At 43.9% G+C, this 14,415-nt stretch overlaps 1 protein-coding gene across 1 annotated transcript in view; it reads left to right on the top strand.

The window, feature by feature from the left end:
- Positions 1 to 14,415, top strand: part of CFAP74 (cilia and flagella associated protein 74) — a 121,980-nt gene that overhangs the window by 66,855 nt on the left and 40,710 nt on the right. The window contains exons 23-27 of the mRNA XM_075279619.1: positions 4,958 to 5,131; positions 7,106 to 7,239; positions 7,910 to 8,186; positions 9,392 to 9,535; positions 12,922 to 13,067. Coding sequence (XP_075135720.1) covers positions 4,958 to 5,131; positions 7,106 to 7,239; positions 7,910 to 8,186; positions 9,392 to 9,535; positions 12,922 to 13,067 — 875 coding nt within the window. The remainder of the gene's footprint in view (positions 1 to 4,957; positions 5,132 to 7,105; positions 7,240 to 7,909; positions 8,187 to 9,391; positions 9,536 to 12,921; positions 13,068 to 14,415) is intronic.

Here is a 14,415-nt window from a genome sequence, read left to right as displayed (position 1 = left end):
AATGGCATTCTGGCTAATCCCGGCCACACATTGCAGAAAATAATCTGCAGCAGAAATGCTGCAGTCTGAAAAACGCTTACGTTTTTGCAAATTGCAGCATGTCAGTTTTACCTACAGGATTGCTGGCGGCTTCCCTATAGGTATAATGGAAACCGAAAGTACATAGAGGAAAACTCGGCGGACCTTTTGTGCAAAGTGCTGCAGGAATAACCGCATGTGTCTCTGCCGCGTTTTTTCACACAGCACCTTTTGGCTGCAGCCATACACACCAATAATTTTCACCTATATAAAAATTACTGTAAAAGAGATTAAATTTTTGTTTTAGTATTACTTTTTGCTGCTATAAAAATGTAATTTCCCTGATACTAAAATTAAAAGGATTCTATCTTTGAAATGCTATTTTTTTTCTTACTAACACGTAGGAATAGCCTTAAGAAAGGCTACTCTTCTCCTACCTTTAGATGTCTTCTCCACGCCGCTGTTCGGTCGAAATCTCGATTTTCTTCGGTATGCAAATGAGTTCTCTCGCAGCACTGGGGGCGGTCCTCAACACTCAAACAGCACTGGGGGCGTCCCCAATGCTGTGAGAGAAATCTCAAGCGCCGCCTCCATCTTCGTCTGGAACAGCCTCTCTCCGCATCTTCTTCCAGCGCTGTGTTCAAACTTCTACACATGCGCAGTCAGCTCTGCAATCGGGACTCGGGCAGAGCCGACTACACATGCCCGCGGCCATTTTTTTTGTGGCCGCTTACGTGAGAGTACTGCGCATGCGCAGTACACTCCTGTAGTTCAAAAAAATGGCCACGGGTATATGAAAATAGCTGCATTGATTCCGCCTCACATTTTGTGTCAAAGCCTTAAAATGGGGTATCTATACCTGAAAACCAGTCCACCCATAGCTTTTAGCCATCTGCATTGTTGTCCTTCTCAGAACACATTCTGTATTTCTTCTTTGACTTTGACTATAACTCATTTTATTGGTTGTAACTAGAGATGAGCGAGTAGTATTTGATCGAGTAGGTATTCGAATGAATACTACGATATTCGAAATACTCGCAGTAAAGATTCGATTCAGAACCAGCGATGATTTGCTGAATGCTATAACCTGTGTAGCATTCGGCAAATCAACGCTGGTTCTGCAGCAGGCTCGTCCTTGCTAGTCAGGAGAGCTGGCAGCTTGCTGTTACGAGGGAGCTGACTTTTTCTCATAGGAATGCATTGACCAGTGTTGATTGGCCAATCAACGAAGTCTTTCTTTCTGACAGTGAGGGTAGTGAGAGAGTGGAATAGGCTGCCACGGGAGGTGGTGGGCGCTCCATCAATGGAAATCTTCAAGCGGAATCTGGATAAACATATAGCTGGGATGATTTAGGAAAACCTGCACTCGCAGGGGGTTGGATCCGATGGCCCTTGAGGTCCCTTCCAACTCTACCATAAGAAAAAAAAAAAAAAAATCGGACCACAGCAGTCTCCATTGTGGTCCAATCTTAGACTCCGCCTCCTCACAGATGAGCCTCCGGCAGAACCAGTGTTGATTGGCCGAATGCTGTACACTGTATAGCATTCGGCCAATCAACGCTGGTCAATGCATTCCTATGAGAAAAAGTCAGCTCCCGCGTAACCGCAAACTGCCAGCTCTCCCGACTAGCAAGGAGTAGCCTGCTGCAGAACCAGCGTTGATTTGCCGAATGCTATAGCATTTGGCCAATCAATGCTGGTTCTGCAGGACGAGTAAGGGCCGGTTCACATTAGCGCTTGCCTCCCGTCCAGAAGGAGTCCGCAGGAGGACCCCCCGAATGGAATATCAGCTCAACTGCAAGCGCTATGCAGCTAAAGCGCACGACCCCATAGACTATAATGGGGTCCGTGCGCTTTAACTGCACTTCGCTCCTCCTCAACACTCTCCTCCTGCTATTCGTGGACTTGGTGACTCTCCTTTAGTCAAATAGTGGTTTCCCCTGAAAGGAGCATTTTTTCCCATAGACTATAATGGTATTTGATATTCGATCGAGTAGTTGAATATTGAGGCTCTACTCGAAACGTATATCGAATCTCAAATATTTCACTACTCGCTCATCTCTAGTAGTAACCTATTTTTCACGTTTCTGAAAGTTGGAGCGCTGCATTGATGGTTTCTGCTTGAGCTCCCGCTGAGTTGATGAAATTGTGATTATCATCCGGACAGCCCTTTATAATCACTTATAAAACTCATTATCTTACCAAGTACATGAAAGATGGCCCAAAATAGTTTGCTGGTTTATAACATTGCGTCTGTCATATTAAAATGCAGCACTTTATGCATTGGATGTTTAGTAAGGGAGAATAAGAAGCTTCTTCAGTAATGTCATACAGACCACACTGTGAGCCAAGGACTCTTGGAAGAAGTTCATATCAGAATAATTAAGATTTAACTTGGTTTATCACAAGAAATAACATTTATTTATCTTCTTATTGTTAGACAAAACCTCTTGTTTCTTGTAGAAGGGAACCGCAGGGAGGCGAAATGTTCATTAACATAAAAGGTTATGGAGTAATTGTCTGCCGAGTAATGGCTGCAGGCCAATCTTTGTGTGTTTTCCAAGAAGCGCGCCTATCACACTGATCATTTATCTTTATGATAGCTTTTTCTACCAAGTCTGTACAGATTAGATTTTCCGCATGAAGCCATATTACTGATCTTTATAAGGCTGAGGTCTCACGTTGCGGAAACGCAGCAGTTTTTGAGCCAAAGTCAGGAGTGGATTGAGCGGAAGGGAGAAATATAAGAACTTCTTATATATTTCCCATTCCTTCTGTAGCTACTCTTTGGCTTAAAAAAACGCTGAAAAATCTGCAACAAAAAAAGCTGCATTCCGCAATGTGGGGCCTCAGCGTAAGGCTGGGACCCCACGGGCCGGAAATACCACGATTTGCCCGCGGCAGAAACGCCACAGGAAAAAATCGTGGCGTTTTACAGTACTTGCAAAGTGGATGGGATTCATGTGAATCCCATACCCACTTTGCGGAAAAAATTGCAGCGCAGAAACGCTGCAAATACCAAAACCGTCACGGTTTTGAAAATCACAGCATGTCAATTATATCTATGGAAACACCGGCGGCTTCTACGTAGATATAATTGTAACAGAAAGTCAGTGAACTTTCTGTTCAAAGTGCTGCGTTCATGGCCGTTTACTTACACAGTAAGTAAGCGGCCATTTTCTTGTGGCCTGTGGGCGTGTGCAGTCAGCACTGCCCGAGACCTACAAGTTTCACTGCCTCCGCCAGAAGAAGACACAGGAAGACAACGTTCCTGAAGAAGATGGAGAGTTCTCTCGCAGTATTGGGGATGCCCCCAGTGCTGTTTGAGCGCTGGGGCCCGCCCCCAGTGCTGCCAGAGAACTCATTTGCATACCGGCAAAAATCGGTATTTCTACCGAACGGCGGCGCGGAGAAGACAACGAAAGGTAGGAGACGAATAGCCTTTCTTAAGGCTATTCCGACGTGTTTGGCACAAAAAATGCCATCTAAATGATAGGATCCCTTTAAGTTTTCTGCTGTCAGCTGACTGGTCCTGGGCTAGTGCAGAAAACTCAGGACCACTAAAAAGCTTAACTGTCCTGAAACTAAGAGAAATGATTGGGAGTGGTGGGGGCTAAAGAAAAAATTCCAACTGTGCCAGAATCAGTGGAGCAACACCAATAGAAGGATTCAAAGAGTTGGAGTTGGTGGAGCTGGTGAAAAGTTCTCTTTAAGTAGATGGTACTAAGTAGTTGAGACTCCTTCCTACACCAGTACTGTAGTTCCGTCTGTCCTTCCTGCACAGTCCTGCTGTGAGGAGCCCCCTATATGACGGCCATATACCCTAATATTACATTTGGACAGTGGTAGTCTTCTTAAGCCAACATCCATAAGGAGCTATCTAAAATGTAAAAATAAATACCCTAATAGGTCTGATAACATGTGGTCTACACACTGGGCCATGTGAAAAGTCTGCTTATTAAAAATTATGACTAGCAACATCTTGATCTGCACCATAACCTTAGTCAGATGTAAATGTGAATGATGTGATGACATCTTACTAGGATATGTTGTCACTTTATAATCAGTGGATTCCAACCTCCGCAATCCCAAGAAAGAAGCAGACGTGACCCTGGTGTAGCGCTGTGACTCAATCTGTTCAGGGAACTACATCTGGTTCCATTCACTTAAGGGGGAGCTTTCACCACCTCCAACAAGTCCTTTGCATCATTCAATAGCTTCTGCTTCACTGATTCTGGCACAGTTGGAATTTTCTGTCTAGCCCCCACCATGCAAAGCAATCAGTGCTGTTAGTTTTGGTGCCTGATATGTTATTTAGACTCTGTACTGTCAGGTGGGCGGGGTCAGGCAGGAGCAGACAAGGGGGTGGGATTCTGAGCTCTGTCACTGGCTGCTATGCTTGGAGCTCTGAATCACGCCCCCTGTCTGACACCTCTCACATAATAGTATAGCGACTACATGGCTTATTTGTGTGACCATAAACCAATTAATCACCTTTTATGGATATGCAAATCAGCCTGTAAGTGCATTAAGGGTGGCACCAATTTGATAGATTTGTATACAGTTATATGTGATGTAGGAAGAGGCTAAAATGTCAGGGATGACATTAGGAGCAATATTAGAGGACATTCAGAGCACTTGTGGCTATCAGTAGGCAAATCTGGTAAGTCAGGCCCCGCCCTCAGTGCACTTGAGGCTGATTTGCATGTCCATAAAAAGATGATAATATCTGCATCGGTCAGCTTCCCTGCAAAGCACTATTATTGGTTTGGGAGGCATTTTAGACCTGACAGGGATGTACATGAAATTCCTTGTGGTTTCCGTCTGCTTATCCAGAACGTATGACAATTTGGCATCAGATTGTGCGGACATGGGATGACAGCTAAGGCAAACAGTCTTCAGTTTCCACATCACTGCTCACACTATTCTTTCTTTGCAGACCCGACCTGTTTCCTTCACTGTTCATGCCGTGGTGACCACATCAGATTTAGAAATCAATCCAAAAGCTGTGGATTTTGGCCACTGCACAATCTATGAAGCTGTTCAGGCTTCCATTCAGCTATCCAACAAGTCAATTCTGCCCCAAGAATTTGGTTTCATGGGAATACCGGAGGTATGTATATACAACTTGTTATTGTTAGCTATCTTACATATAGACTTGAATATAGTATAAGCACATGTCCCATCTTATGTAGCATCTGACCAACGATTCTTTGTACGTTCTTCTCATTCTCAGTAGTTCTTAGCTTAGGTGTTTCATTTGTTGATCTATATACAGTTATAGCAGAGTTATCCCAAACCTCTGCAATTGGTTAAACTGCTGCAGCGTCATCTTATCACAGAAAACAACAAAAGCAATGAAAATTCAATGAAACATGTTTTCCTCTGACTTTTCATTGGTCTTTGTCTACTGCTATAGCTGTTTAACCAATTGTAAAAGTTCAGGTTAAGGCCGATTGCAGGCAACTGCGCGATTTTCCGCGGCCGTGAATTAAAGGCACGGATGGCACATGGGGGACACGTGGATGTCACTCGTGTACCACCCGTGCACTGGCCGTGCTTCCAAGGCCCCTATCATTAAAGAGAACCTTTCAGCACTTGGGGCACAGGCAGGTTTATATACCACTTGAAAGCCGACATCAGCTTTCACGATCTGTGCCCCAGTGAAGAGCTATCGGTGCCGGTACTGTAGCTCTTCACTGTCACAAGGGCGTTTCTGACAGTCAATTAGGAACGCCCTTCCTCACAGTAGCGCCTATATCACTGTACTGTGAGAGCGGGGAGGAACGCCCCCCAGTACTTGTCTATGGACTCGTCTATTCTTCTTTAAATGAATAGGAGTCACAGAAGTAAGGGCCGCAGGATAGGATAGTAATAGGCCCTGTTCAAATCAAATCAAACAGGCTTTATTGGCACGTCCGAATAGATATTTGGCATTGCCAAAGCTAGTAAAGTGTGAGGGAGAGTTGGAGTCGGGTGGGGGGGAGTGGTGGGTATGGGGGGGGTTGATTTGGGGTATAACAGTCCGTGGAGTCTCATCTTCCTCTTAGTTGGTGGCTGCTATATGGGGAGGTGGGGCGGGTAGTTTGGGGTATAACAGTCCGTGGAGTCTCATCTTCCTCTTATTTGGTGACAGCTGGACACGTATTGGGCAGCGATCTCCACAGTGGCCTCTTCTACTCCCAGTAGGATGTAGAGTTCTTTATTTTGCAGCCTATCGGCCCGCACACGTGACTGTGTAATTGACGGTCAAGTGTACGGGCCCATAGAAATGAATGGGTCAGTCTGCTATCCGTGAAATACATGGATAGCACACTGACCCACATCATGGTTGTCTGCAAGAGGCCTAACTCTGCTCCATCTGTATATATCCTTCTGGTCACCCTACTTCACCATGGTGCCTGACTTAAAGGGTTTCCAGCAACAATTGCTGCACAACAAATAAAATACATTAAGGCTGTGGCTCCACATTACGGGAAAAGTGGCTTTATGTGTTGCAAATTTTGCTGCATTTTTTTTTAGGCAAACCCAGGAGTATCTACAAAAAGAATGAGAAATATATAGGAATTACTTATACTTCTACCTTCTATCCACTACTGGCTTTGGCTCAAAAAAAGGCGCATTTTTGCAGCGTGGGGCCTTAGCCTAAAAAAGTATACACAATATGATGACCTTTGAGGTCAGTGGGGGTATGACTCTTCACATCAACGCCTATCCACTGTTTTCAAGGGTCTCTTTATTGTATACAACAGTAGGACAAAGATGAATGTCTTGCAGAGGTCAATACATGTAAAGTGTGTGGGGCTAAGGACCAGCGTAAACCATGAAGACACTGTGTGTCCTTCAGAAAGTTGAAGCCAGATTTCCACCAAACTGATATCGGACAGATCATCTGTAATGTGATGTTGGAGATCCCTGTTAATAAAGAGGAAGCTCTTACATTGACGTGCAATACATTTGACTTAAATCAGCATTTTTATAAATCTCACATTATCATATACATGTGAATAAATGACAAGTAGGTGTATTTGGCCGGCAGATAAAACAGATTGCACTTGTCAGGTTGATCTTTCCTTCTGATTTATAGTATGTAGATATTCAGCCAAATGACGGCTTTGGAACTATTCTCCCCTTGGAAACCATTACGCTGGATGTAATATTCAAGGCACCAAAAGCTGGAGAATATCGTTTCGACCTCACTTGCAAATCGGCTATTAATAGGTAAGTGGAAATAGTTTTGTTTGGATGTTGTTGTAAAAGAAAATTGCAGACATTACCGTTAATTGGAAATTCATTCCGGAAATGCTATTACCATCATTTACAAGACGTTATTCATACGTGTTTTGTGACCTTGTCATATGGCCTGCAGTATTCAGCACATTCACATCCTCTTATTTATTAAATCGCTCTTACGTTCTTTCCTATCCTTATTTGATATAACACAGTATGACCCGGCCAAGGTTATTAGAAGGTTTTGTTTGTAACAATAGTGTAGGGATTCTGCTAATTCAACATTCTTGTACAGGATGATATGGACGTTCTCAAGATCATAGCAAGAGTCTTGCCTCATTAAAGATGGCCATAGACTTGTCAGCTGATAAATATCCCATACATGAGGAGATTGCGGTCGTCCATACACTATAGAGCTCAATGATGGGATGACTTTGGGTGGGATTGTTCAGTCATACAAACAATCCCACCATGAACATTAACAGCTAAGATACGCCATCATGGGGCAGTTGGCTGACAATTGGCCAAATGCGGCTGATCATTCCAAAAAATGAAAGATCCTCTTTAAATCCTAACAATATACACCTATAGATCCTTTTGCATGTTTAACCCTTTGCATTAAAAAAAAATGTCCTCCTTAATTTCCTTTTTATGTTTTCAGACAGTTTAGGATCAGTTGTAAAGCCATCGGGGTCCATCCACCTCTGGAGCTTTCTCATTCCTTGGTTCAGTTTCCAGCAACAGCTTTAAGTGACACCTCCACCGCAACCCTGTATGTTGTCAATTCACATACAAGTTGTAATGAGTTCACTCATCCTGTACCAAGGATTGGGAAGGGCGAGATCGCACCAGTTGGCCCTACGTCATTTCAGTTCCAGTTGCCTGAGGACTCTCCCATCACCGTATCCCCATCGGTTGGTACTGTATTGCCCGGAAAGGTAAGTAAGAATGGGGTGTTTTTATTTTTTACAGGATGATATAATAGTGATTGTACAAAGGCTGGTTATTGCATGATAGCAGCAATACAGTCAGCAAAGCACTAACATGGAAAATGGATACTACACCAGGGCAGAGTACAAAGTCACAGTCAAGTCTGCGGCAGCGGTGGTCGTCCTCGGCAAAGTTGGCTCTTACAGGGAGTCTGTCATATGAACTCAACATAACAACCCAACCCTGTAGATAGATTGGATACCTGAATCATACAGTGTTTCCCCTTGTAAATTGCTGCCTCCATTTCCAAGGGGGAAACTGTATGAATCAGGGGACCATAGCCTCTCCAGCTGCAGGGCTGCGTTGAGATGGTGGGGGTCAGGTGATAGACCCCCTTTAAGTGACCACCTTGGATTTAATGATGGGTAATATTTATGTAAATGTTAGAACATACTGTAGGTCTTAAAGAGAAATTGTTTCAGTTTCTTCTTTGTCCCTGTAAGCGAGCACTTATATTCTCAAAGGTACATTTTGTTTTGTCTTTTTTTATAATGTGGATTGTGAGCCCCATATAGGGATCACAATGTACATTTTTTTCTCCTGTATGTCTTTGTAGAATGGGAGGAATATCCACGCAAACACGGGGAGAACATACAAACTCCTTGCAGATGTTGTTCCTGGCGGGATTGGAACCCAGGACTCCAGCGTTGCAAGGCTGCAGTGCTAACCACTGAGCCACCATGTTGCCCCAAAGGGGCATTTTTTTCTCATAACTGTTCCTCCTAAAAATGAAGGAATAAATTGACAATTTGCATTACTGTTCCCCAAGACTGACTGGACAATGTCAGTGTTCATGGTCATACCCCTAACTGGCAACACCCACCCGAGGAATAGCAAAGGAACAGCACAACATAGACTTCTGTGAATGCAATAATATATATACATATCAGGATTGATGACAGATCCTCCGTGAATGCAGCCTTTATTATGGTCCATTAAACATGTGCAGAATGTTGCAAATATGCAACATTTTGGCCGTGAAGGAAATTCCACGGCTGAAAATACGGCATATTATATTGCCTGCAAAGTGGAAAGCATTCTGGCTAATCCCATCCACACATTGCAGAAAAAATTGCTGTGGCTTGCTAGGTGGGGCCTCATTGTGATGTTCCAAAAAAGATTAGTCTTAATCATTTCTCTTTGTCTCTTCCAGAGGTGTATGGTCCAGGTGTCCTTTAAACCAAGGCTTATGGATCAGGAAATTAGGGAGGAAGTTGTCCGGATGCTTCGTCGAGCAATGGAAACAAAAGCCCTGCTAGACAAACGGGCAGAACCAGTGGTGGAAAGTGAAAACTTGGTTTGTATACCCTAACCTATGTTCTATGACTTCACCACCATGATGGGACTGTGTGCAGATCCACAGCTGAAACCCAAGGCTGCAAAATGCTGAAGCTCAGTCTTGTGTATCTGCATCAGTTTCCGTAGATATTTTATGATGAGAATTTTGCCTTTCTGATAATACCCTTAAGCTAGATTCACACAATAGAGATGCAAAACCAACATGAAAAACGTTTACTTTTCACTGCTGTCCTGCACCCAAGGGGCACCCCTTTTCCATTATGTATGGAAGGATCCTTGAAAATGGGCAAAAATAGAACATGACCTATATTTTAACAGTCTGTGATAAATAAAGGTCATGTGAATAGCCTCCATTTACTGACATTGAAATTAATGCTGCCATCTGATGTCCGGTACGAAAATGAATGTGAACGAAGCCTAAGGCTAACGATCCACGGGCCGGAACTACTGCGCTAAAGCGCTGCAGGAACAACCGCAGCATGAACACATTGCGGTTCTTCCCACAGCTCTTTGAACAGAAAGTTCACGGAGTTTTCCTCTGCGGACTTTGTTACAATTATATCTATGGGAAAGCGGCCGGCGTTTCCGTAGATATAATTGACATGCTGCCATTTTCAAAACCGCAACGGTTTTGGAAATCGCAGCGTGTCCGTGCTGCAATTTTTTTCCGCAAAGTGGGCATGGGATTCGCATGAATCCCATCCACATTACAAGTACTGTAAAACACCGCATTTTTTCCCTTGGGGTTTCTACCATGGCCAAATCTCGGTGTTTACAGCCCGTGGGGGCCCGGCCTAAGGCTGGGTTCACACAGGGTTTTTTGGACTGGATTTTGACACGGAATCCGCCTCAGAATCCGGTCTAAAAAAACGACTCCCATTGACTTCAATTGGAGCCGTTTACTTCTTTTTTCCGCAAATGGTTTCTTACCAACGTGCCCTTTCTTGCCGCGGATTCCAGAATACCAAACGCAATTGCAAGCGCTGTGCAGTGAAAGCACATGGATCCCCATAGACTGCAATGGGGTCTGTGTGCTTGCTGCGCACAACCCACACGAATAATGCGGACAGGAAAGTAGATTGTGAACTGCGGCAAGCACATGGACCTCATTATAGTCTATGGGGATCCGTGCTTTCACTGCACAGCGCTTGCAATTGCATTCAGTATCCCCATGTGGACTCCCCAGAACAGAATACCAACACAGATGTGAACCAACCCTTATTCACTTTGGAGGTAATGTGAAATGCTGTGGTTTCTGCAATGTGGTTCTTTATTTACATTGCTTTATTTGTTTTTTTGGGGGGGTTTATATTCATTTATTAATTTATTTTTTTTAAACTATTATATTTATTTTTTTTATACTATTTGTTATTTTGTTATACTATTATTTGTTTTTGTTTTTTCTATACTATTATAAAAGGTCTTCAGAGTCATCACTGACATTATCACTAGTTACAGTTCTTCAGATACCACAAATACTGGGTATTATCTTGTGTATGATACAAAACATTGTCATACCTACCCAGAATTAACAAGATAAATTGGTGGCAGCATCCAAAGCGGCGATGTCAGCAGTTCATTATTCTCAGGGCAGGAAATAACATGGGATTAATTAACATCACCCAGTAAGGAGAAGGAATTATCATGACTTGTGCCAAATATCTCGAAATTGTCACAACAGTCTCTGCTTTGGATCCTAATAATTACTTTGATCTTAATCCTTGCCGCAGTTCAGTAAGTATAAGGCATTACCAGAATCTCAGCGTCAGACCTCCTCACATCTGTGCAGAATTTAGACTGAAACCGAGTCTCTTAAAGCGTACCTCCAGCTATAAAATAACATTTCATCAATAAGGAAATAGTACAGGTGAATATAAGTAACTTTGTCACCTCAGGTTCCGGACCAAAAAACGGGTAGCCGCCACTGAACGCTCGTGCATTGCATTCGAATCCAGTCGTGCACTCTGCTCTGGATTAGGTCCAATGAATAGGCCTAGTCGGGAGGAGGGAGTGTCTTCAGGCCAAATCTCGAGGCGAATCGGCCTTATGAATGAGTATCTCGCTTCTTTTTTCCAGGAGCCGGAAGAAATAGCTCCCAGACAAAAGACCTGAGCGGCTCCCATTGATTTCAATGGGAGCCGTCTTTTTGGTCAGGATTTTGAGGCGAATACAGCCTCAAAATCCTGACCAAAAAACCCCGTGTTTACTCAGGCTGAGGCTCCACAATGCGGAAACGCAGCTTTTTTTGTTGCAGATTTTGTTGCGTTTTTTTGAGCCAAAGACAGGAGTGGATTGAGCAGAAGGGAGAAGTGTAAGAACTTCCCTTCTATTTCCCATTCCCTCTGTAGCCATTCTTGGCTTTGGCTCAACAAAAATGCAGCAAAATCTACAACAAAAAAAACTGCATTTCCACAAAGTGGGGACCTCAAATCACAGTTTAGCAGCTGCAGGTATTTCTGTGTTTTTTGAAGCAGCCACCTCCTCCCCCCTCCACTCTCCATAGATCCTCCTCTGTTCCTCTGGTTTTATATGGTAAAAGTGTTATGCTGGACCAGAGCTATGGGTAAAGGGGAGTAGGTGATCGCCTAGGGACCTAGGGTGCCATCCTGAAAAAGGCAATAGGGGGCACTTACATATCAGGAAAAAATAATGTCTTGTGGTTACAGTTATGGAGGGCTCTCTCCTACACCACTCATATAATTACAGAGATCCCCTTTCCCCACTACCGAGGGCCTCCTTCCACCGCGGCACCCCCATCCCCACCACTCATACAGTTACCCACTACCCATGCATTTACAAAGGGGCCCCCACACCCATTACTTATGTATTTGTAGAGCAGGTAGTTCCAGGCTATGTAGTGACACACGCCTTCCACTAGGGGACTGGTAACATTCATTTGGTAATATCCAGGGCAAATAACAGAGTAATGCCACAACATAGAATTATCAGGAAAGATGTCCCAGGACTAGTATTTCCCTAAAGCAGACATGTCAGGAGACAAGACAGGACCCCTCTAAGGCTGCGTCACGCACAGTCACCTTATTTTAGTATTCATGTCTGTAGCTGTTTTTGTAACTTGAATTACATAATATCTATTTAAATGGATTATATTTATATTTTTAAGCATGTTGGTGTTTGAAAAAGTTTCCTTTAAATATCGTGGCTTTCTCATTATACATCAGTGGTGTTTGTGACTTGACTTCTTAGCTATATTAAGGCAGCGATCTTAAGACAGGATCTCTTTGTACATTTGTAACCCATAAAAAATATAAAAAAGACTGCCTAAAAAATCCAGATTTAATGTGAACATGATAAACATGTTTTCAAGAAAGCTGGATGATGAGATGAAATATTCAGATGTGAATCCTCATTATTCTGTTTCAGAACAAGAAAGATAGGAGAGAAGTTTCCTCAAAGAAGGATAAGAGAAAACAAGTTGCCTCTCCTAAGCAGGTTCAAAAGGAGAAGCCGCTGAAGTTGGGAGAGCAGGCCCTGACGGAGCTACCCAAGATGGAAGATATCAAAGTGGAGTAAGAACGCCGTGTATAATGCAAACCGCAGCATAGAAATAGAGGCAAGGTCTACACTACACTCGACACTTGTGTAGCCTAACACAATATTCATAAATCACAGATGTCAAGAACATACATAATATTACATAGTATACAAAATATTATATTAATATTACATCATTTTAAATGAATTTCTACTTTATATAGTCCCTTTATCATAGCAGGGTTCCTTGGGAATAAACTGATCCAAGAACGGCTTGCCGCTGTTAGGATGTTCAATAATCAGCTGTAATCTGTGGCAGAATCTTGCAACAAGTGTTAATTTATTACTGCAGCGCCCCCGCAGGGAAAATAAAGCATTACATTGTTAGCATTAAAGAAGCAATCCAGCAGAATTTCTCTGACCTGTTAGAAAGAAAAATTACACCGATGAGCAAAAGGGTAACAATGTTTCACGCTCCATATCTCACCATCCACTACAGCTTCGAACATGAGACTCCCTTCATTTTATAGACAATCATCTTGGCTATCTCATACTAAACAAATCTCATCCCAAGTCTCTTCTACACTAGAATTTGCCAGCGACTTCGTCCGTGAGTAGTGTGCCCGCCACTCGGCTGTGGTACACTTCTGTGTAGGCACACGTACCCACCGCCAGGTCGAGACCTCCCCCCCAAAAATAATTCCTGTGCCGTGTCCCCCCATTTCCCGGTCGCCCCCAATCCCAAACTCCTCTCCTGCACCCACCCCTCCTGCGCCCCCATGCGGCCCCCCTCAAACTCCTCTCCCGCGGCCCCTCCTCCCTCACGGTGTCGAGGGCACCCACAGCCCTCCCCCCCAAACGCCTGTCCCGCGCCCACCTCCGCCCGCGTGCCCCTTCTGAATTCCTCTCCTGCGGCCCAACAGTTCCCGCATGGTACTAACCGAGCTGGCACACCTGATAGACGTGGTGTGGGCTGTACAGCGAGAATGCACGTCTGCATCTCGGCGGTGCTGCAAGTAGCCGCCATGTTCTTCGACTCGCACACTGTGTCTTGGGCCGCCCACACAGTGCCGCGAACCTATCAGCTGCTGGCTGAAGGACCTTAGATAACGTCATCTTGGGTCCTCAAGCGTAGCCGACGCATACATTCGGCGGCTGCAGTCGGGAATTCCGTGAATTTAGCGTCATCACAAGTAGCCTATGTTTCCTTTGAAGTGACAATCTAGGTAAGTATGCAATTTCAGGCACACAAACATACAAACTTTCACATTTATAATATTAGTATGATCAGTAGGATAGGATACCCTGTAATACAACACCCTCGCCCGACATACTTTTCGCCTGTAGGCTCCTTATGGGGTCCCCGGAAGAAGATGTATTGTT

This window comes from Leptodactylus fuscus, chromosome 6 (assembly GCF_031893055.1).
Source record: "Leptodactylus fuscus isolate aLepFus1 chromosome 6, aLepFus1.hap2, whole genome shotgun sequence".
Lineage (NCBI taxonomy): Eukaryota > Metazoa > Chordata > Amphibia > Anura > Leptodactylidae > Leptodactylus > Leptodactylus fuscus.
Note: the sequence above shows the minus strand (reverse complement) of the source record. Positions and strands in the feature narration are given on the sequence as shown.